Raw genomic sequence first — 7487 nt, forward strand, 5'->3', positions numbered from 1 at the left:
AACCGATAAAATAGGAAAGCTAAGTACTACCATTTGAGTTGGGGGGGTCTATATCGGCCTCGAATAAAGAAATATGTTAAGAGAAACTAAGGTAAACACTACATACACCAATACACCTATGGTCTTCAAAATTTTATTAAACCAAAGGGAATTGAATTTGGTAATTAATTCTGGGAGTAACAATAGTTTTCTCCCGAATATAATTTATAAAAAGACTTTGAAAAGGTCAAGACATCGAGCATGGAAATATAACCTTTCTTACTGATGGTGCCTTCTTTTCAACTTCGTCCAACTGTTTTGTGATGTTTGTAAGAAGCGGGCTGGTGGAGTATTCATCAATACCCCAGGGAGCATTTTGCTTTACTCATACACCGACACTATTCCTCATGGTCTCTCCGAGTAAGCCCCCATGCAGGCACCCTTACCAGTCCAATGAATTATGTGGGCGTCCCCTGTATCTCGTCCATCGAAGGTTGTCTTTTGCGAAGACAACCCTGTGAGTAGGATAAGGACATAAGAACATAAAACTGAAGGAGGTTTCAAGAAACCATAAGTTCTACACTAGGCAGTTCCATATCCCTCCCCACTTTTCATCCCTATCCATAAAGTTTCATAAAGAAAAAAACAATTGTTCTAGAGCTCACTACATTGTTACTAATTCTATTCTATTCTATTCTATTCGTTAATTACGTAGTTGGTAAAACCGTTCTTGCTTATTTCCTTCTTAAATATAAATCTGGCCAATATTTAAATCCGTTACTACAAGTCCAACACTGCTGTGCCTGTATCACAGCTGTTAAAGCACTTGGCCCATTTAAATACCTCTATTGGATCACCCTGTACTTCAAAGAGTATATATCAAGATGACTAAGCCTGTCATTATATGGTAAATTTCTAATCGGTTGTATCTTTTTTATCATTCTCCTCTATATTGATTTTTGTGAAATAATATCCATTCTATAGGACAGAGACAAAAATGTACCGCATAGTCAAGGATGGGTCTAATTATTCGCCAGATAGAGTTTGATTACCTCTGTACTTTTGTTTGTATCTCTCCTGGCAATAAATCCTAATGCCCAGTTAATCCCTGGCACTAATGAGCTGTTTCTTGGATTTAAGGTCCGGACACATTAACACTTCTAAGTCCTACAGTCAACGCACTGCATTTAGATCAATTGAAGTCCATTTGCTATTTCGCCGAACATACAAACATTTTATCAAGATGATTCTGCAACAGTATCCTAATATGGCGTCCCATTTTAGTTTCATCCACAAACTTACTAACATTGCTATTAATACCACTGTCCAAATTGTTTATATAAATGATAAACAATCAACCCACAACTGAGCCCTGGAGAACTCCACTATTAACACTACTCATTTGGATTTCACACCGTGGTGACCCGCTGTTTTCTGTCACTAATCCCTTAATCCATTCAAACACTTTTCCTCCCATGCCATGGGACTTTGCTGAAGTCTTAGCCGTGCCATAAGCGTAACCGGGTTTGTAATCTCCTATAGGCTTGGGTAATCTTACAGAACCTTTAAGCTTCTCGACTAATCTGCACAATTTCCTCTTGAGTTGTTCAAAGTTGTCATGGATGATGGGTTGGAATTTACACGCGTCTTCTAGTATATTATCAATCTTGCCGAAATAATCCTCTTTATTCATGATGACAAAAACAGGCCTTGTCCCCGCCTCACTCACTATGAGGAGCAACAGAGCTATCACCAGATAACATAGTGAAAACAATGTAGCGTATAAACACACATGTCAGACAGGGAATTGTGCATCCCTTCAAAACACTTATATTGGATTCAGCAGAACTTCTTAAAAAAAAAAAAATATATATATATATATATATAAACACATGTCAGACAGGGAATTGTGCATCCCTTCAAAACACATATCGGATTCAGCAGAACAAAATATATATATATATATATATATATATATATTTATGTATATATATATATATATATATATATATATATATATATATACATATATATATACACACACATATATATATATATATATATATATATATATATGTTGGTACATTGTGACAAGTTGATGAAGGTGGAAAAAGAAGTCACGGGTCTAGTTCCGAGTTACTGAGTTTATTCCTGACCGGTTTCGCTCTATGCTTCACATTCCTCTGAAGAAGCATAGAGCGAAACCGGTCAGGAATAAACTCAGTAACTCGGAACTAGACCCGTGACTTCTTTTTCCACCTTCATCATATATATATATATATATATATATATATATATATATATATATATATATATCTATATATATATATATATATATATATATATACTGCCACCGTTACAACGGTGGTTTTTTTGCTCACTTCACAGAACAACATGACAAAAGACCACATGCAGCAGATTTGAGAAACAATAGTTTCATCATTTACTGAACAAATGATCACTGCAGACTGCAAACAGCAGAAGCTGTTTTAGTCGAAAAATTCAGACTACTTATCGGCTGAAAGAAACCTGCACAGCGAAGCTATAGCGATAATCCCATACCACACTCCTGGTCATATGGCCATTTCCCGAAGGTTGAGTGTGGTTTGAATTTTCCGCCAAAATCATCGGAAATTTAAAATTCCCGGCTCTGTGCAGGCATGCGCATTGTCGACCCCACCTCCCCCTCCCTATTCCCTCCCTTCTTACCCGGCTAGCTCGAGCCGGACGTCGCGTCACTTAGCATCGCGGAACCAGACGAGTCGGTCACTCCACAACCCACCTTCTTTTCATGCCGGTAAGTCTGGTTCCTGCTCGTGCTCGTGTGTTCTCGTAGGGAGCCCTACCTGTTCTCCTGCAGTTTTTTCCCCTTCGGTGTTGTGTCCAGACACCTTTGGGACACCCCTTCTATGATTATCATTATTCTATTTTCAGACCAAACGCTTGTGTGTGGAATCCGGCTGCACAGCCAGGATCTCGTCAGACGGCCACCACGACCTCTGCTCCCGCCATGCCCCTTGTTTCTCACAAGCTGGCTTTAACCCCCTAGCCTGCGTTGTGTGCAAAGCGCGGGTTGAGGAGATTCGTGCTGCTCCTCCCAAAACCCGTTCCAAGCTAGCCGCCCTCGAACTTCTTCGGGAGGCATGGCGCAGAGCTCGGAAATTGAAATCCGCTGACGACCCCCCCCCCCTGGTGTGGGCGGATCCGGCGTTAGGCGTGGAATTGGGCCTCGTTCGCCCTCGCCATCCGTCTCCCTATGTCTCCGAGACTTCCGTTGGTGCCCAACCTGGGCCTCTCGGAGTACAAGGGGACGAGTCTGATGTTACGGAGTATGGTGTCCCCGAGCGTCCTCAGGCCTCTCGGCAGCCCCATACATCCGACCATCAAGGGTCCTTAAAACCCTTACGGCTTGCTTTGTCAAGCACCCCCACGAACTCGTCTTCCTCCCTAGTTCACTCACGTGAACCCGGCAGGAAATCTCGCTCGAAAAAGAGGTCTGCCTCACCGAGGTCCAGGACGCTCAGCTTGTCCCCACCCTCCACAGCCTCTCCCCCCAACTCACCCTCCCTTCCTCGCTCTCCTTTTCCTCGCCGTAAATCCCACAAGGGCAGGGAGCCGGGGGACGAAACGAGGGGAGAGGGAACTCTGGCTGCCCAAGTGGCTGCCCTCCTTCCGTCCCTGATAGGCCCCGTCCTTGAATCGGCCCTATCACATTATCCGGCCTTTCAGACCGCGCAAATCATAACGCACCCCTCTCCAGAGCAACCTCCTATTGAACCTACGGCTCTAGCCCCCCCTCCCACTCTCCCTCCTGGTCCTTCCCTCCGCCCCTCCGTGCCGGCGACAGGTATAGGACTAGAAGGCCCCTCTCAGGAGGAACCCCCCAATCAGACGTCCGTCGGGTTGGACGGGGTGGAGGACCACTACAGTTCTTCTTTACCTTATCCTCCTACCATGACGGACTCTTGAGTTCACCCCTTCTCATGGTGTGACCTTCCCCGGTCCTGGGAGTACTCGTTTGGAGAAGATCACAAGCTAGTGGCCTGGTCTCCCGACTACTCGCTACTGGAGGGCTGGAGGAGGAGAGATGACGTTATCCTAAAGTGGGCCAACGACGCGGAGGGGGCTAAGGTTCTATATAAGATTCGACCCCTCTCCGCCCCGGCCTCCACGCCCTCCAGGATTTCCACCTCTAACACTCTGGACGCATTAGGTGCTCTCCTGGAGAACCCTCGTTTAAACCCTGATGGGCATATGTTTGTCGACAGGTCGGGGGACTCACCGGCGGTAGCACTCTCCCCAAACGCCTGGTTCCCGCAGGAGAAAGGGGAGAAAGCCTTAGACATCCCTGCTCTCGAGCGGGCCCAAGACCAACCCAAGACGGTTCCTCCTCGACGGCATATCCCTTCATCATTCCCCGTCGTCCTGCCACCACCCTTCGCGCCGGAGGGCCTGCGCGATTGCTTGTGGCACTCGGGCAGGGACCCCGCCCTCCCCCAGCAACTTAGTGAACCGGAGGCTAAGTTGCTGACGACGGAGGCCTCGACCAGACAAGACCTTGCCTCTACCATCTCGACCGTCACGGCAATGGCGATGATGAGGAACTGGCTGACGACGCTCGCCACGAGCTTTGAGGACTTCCCGCGGGAAGAATTGAGGTGAGTGGGATATTTCAATCTATAGAGGGTCCAGACCTGTCCTGGCGAGAGACGCTCGGGTAGCGTCTTCACCCAGGACGGAGCCTCTTGACTAGCGCCCGAGGACGAGGTCGTTCGGAAACGACCTCGGCTTCGCATATGTTATACGTTCTACAATTGAGCGATGTGACTTTATTACACCCTCCGGGGATCGGGATCCTTCTCGCCCTACTAATTTGATTCGCGTGTTTTCTGTATGCAGAGACACCCTGGCGGCACTCTCTACCGTGGCAGAGGGTACAGCCAACATGGCGTCATCAGCCCTACCCCCAGCAGCGAGGGCCTTCACCGCGGCTCGTCTGGCAGCTCGTCAGTCTGCAGCGCGGTCGGCCCCGGAGATAGCTCGCCGGGGCGTGGTGAGAGCAGCTCCCCTTTCCCGTGGTCTGTTCGACCAGGAAGCGACAGACCGCGTCTTCGCTACGGTCCCGACCGTCATCCAGATCCAACAACCCTCCCAACCGGAGATTCCAGGACTTCCTTCGGAGACACGCGATAGTGACCATCTCCGCTAGCACAGTTCTGGACTTCCTGTCTTGGCTAGCTGACACCACCAACAGGGCACCGGAAGGCCGACCCGGGCCATGCCCCCCACGCCCACAACATCAGAGGCCTCGCGGCATCGCTGGCGTTTCTCCGCACCCACTCTGTGGAACGGGTGCAGGACCTCGGGGGCTGGGCATCAGCAACTTCCTTCAGGACACGGTATCTCTACCACTCGATCACCCCTGTCCCATGTGTCGCCATGGGAACGGCTCCACCCCTCTTCGCAAAAGAAGGGGGGGCAAAGGGCGACCGAGGGGTAGGGGAAGGCCCAGGAACCGCTGAGCAAGATACAATATTCTACATAGAATTTATGCACTATGTGAATTGTACAATATTATTTTTATAAAAAATAAATAAATAAATGAATATATATATATATTGATATTGATATCGATATAAGTAAAAAAAAAAAAAAAAAAACAGGTCGAAATGGACATGACTTCTCCTATTCAACTTAAGCTAATCTATAGTCATGATGGTCAAGAACTTTACCATGTTGAAATTAATTTCAACGCTCACTGTGACTCAGGTCGAAATGACCATGACTTTTCCTATTCAACTTGAGCTAATCTACAGTCATGATGGTCGAGAATTTTACCATGTTGAAATTAATTTCGACGCTCACCGTGACTCAGGTGGAAATGGACATGACTTTTCCTATTCAACTTGAGCTAATCTACAGTCATGATGGTCGAGAATTTTACCATGTTAAAATTGATTTCGACGCTCACTGTGACTTAGGTCGAAATGACCATGACTTTTCCTATTCAACTTAAGCTAATCTGTAGTCATGATGGTCAAGAATTTTACCATGTTAAACTAATTCAACGCCCACTGTGACTCAGGTCGACATGAACATGACTTTTCCTATTCAACTTAATTTAATCTACAGTCATGATGGTCGAGAATTTTACCATGTTAAAATTAATTTCGACGCTCACTGTGACTTAGGTCGAAATGACCATGACTTTTCCTATTCAACTTAAGCTAATCTGTAGTCATGATGGTCAAGAATTTTACCATGTTAAACTAATTCAACGCCCACTGTGACTCAGGTCGACATGAACATGACTTTTCCTATCTACAGTCATGATGGTCGAGAATTTTACCATGTTAAAATTAATTTCGACGCTCACTGTGACTTAGGTCGAAATGACCATGACTTTTCCTATTCAACTTAAGCTAATCTGTAGTCATGATGGTCAAGAATTTTACCATGTTAAACTAATTCAACGCCCACTGTGACTCAGGTCAACATGAACATGACTTTTCCTATTCAACTTAATTTAATCTACAGTCATGATGGTCGAGAATTTTACCATGTTAAAATTAATTTCGACGCTCACTGTGACTTAGGTCGAAATGACCATGACTTTTCCTATTCAACTTAAGCTAATCTGTAGTCATGATGGTCAAGAATTTTACCATGTTAAACTAATTCAACGCCCACTGTGACTCAGGTCAACATGAACATGACTTTTCCTATTCAACTTAATTTAATCTACAGTCATGATGGTCGAGAATTTTACCATGTTAAAATTAATTTCGACGCTCACTGTGACTTAGGTCGAAATGAACATGACTTTTCCTATTCAACTTAATTTAATCTACAGTCATGATGGTCCAGAATTTTACCATGTCAAAATTTATTTCAACGCTCACTGTGACTCAGTGATGTCACGGTATGATGACGTCATTGTGATAAATTGACGTCACCATGTAGTCCTATGACGTCAATTTGTGTCCCTGTGACGTCACGAGACGATCCTATGGCGCCATGATCAATCCGGTGACGTCACAGTACAATCACATGATGTCACTAGGTATTAAACATATAGAAGTCCGCTTGTGGGTGACGAGACGTCACAAATTGCCATAGCACACTATTGGATGAAGACGCTCGCCACGGGCTTCGAGAACTTCCCGCGGGAAGACTTGGGGTGAGTTGGATACATACCGAGGGTCCAGGCCCGTCTTCGTGGGAGACGCTCAGGGAACGTCTTCACCCAGGACGAAGCCTCATGACTAACGCCCACGGACGAGGTCGCTCGGAAACGAACTTGGCCTCGCATACTCCCTTTCGGTTTCTCGCTTACCCCGAGGATCTTCACGAAACTAGTGAGAGTGGTAGGCGTACGTTGGACGGAAGCAAGCGTCTCCACACTCATGTTCCTAGACGGCTAGTGGATGCATTTGCCCACCGGGGAGGGTGCATCGGCCGACATCTCAATGGCTCTGAGTGTGTTGGCGGACGTGGAGTTCGGGGTG

The 7487-nt window shown here is 46.2% G+C and overlaps 1 protein-coding gene across 1 annotated transcript; it reads left to right on the plus strand.

The window, feature by feature from the left end:
- Positions 1 to 2614: 2614 nt before the first annotated feature.
- On the plus strand, positions 2615 to 5593 carry LOC143020528 (uncharacterized). Its single transcript, XM_076176959.1, has 4 exons — positions 2615 to 2776; positions 2914 to 3636; positions 4084 to 4637; positions 4879 to 5593. Exons 1-4 carry the CDS (start codon positions 2771 to 2773, stop codon positions 5186 to 5188), a joined length of 1593 nt encoding a protein of 530 aa, XP_076033074.1. The 5' UTR covers positions 2615 to 2770; the 3' UTR covers positions 5189 to 5593.
- Positions 5594 to 7487: the final 1894 nt, after the last annotated feature.

This window comes from Oratosquilla oratoria, chromosome 40 (genome assembly GCF_046742065.1).
Source record: "Oratosquilla oratoria isolate Oo_2021 chromosome 40, ASM4674206v1, whole genome shotgun sequence".
In the NCBI taxonomy this organism is placed as follows: domain Eukaryota; kingdom Metazoa; phylum Arthropoda; class Malacostraca; order Stomatopoda; family Squillidae; genus Oratosquilla; species Oratosquilla oratoria.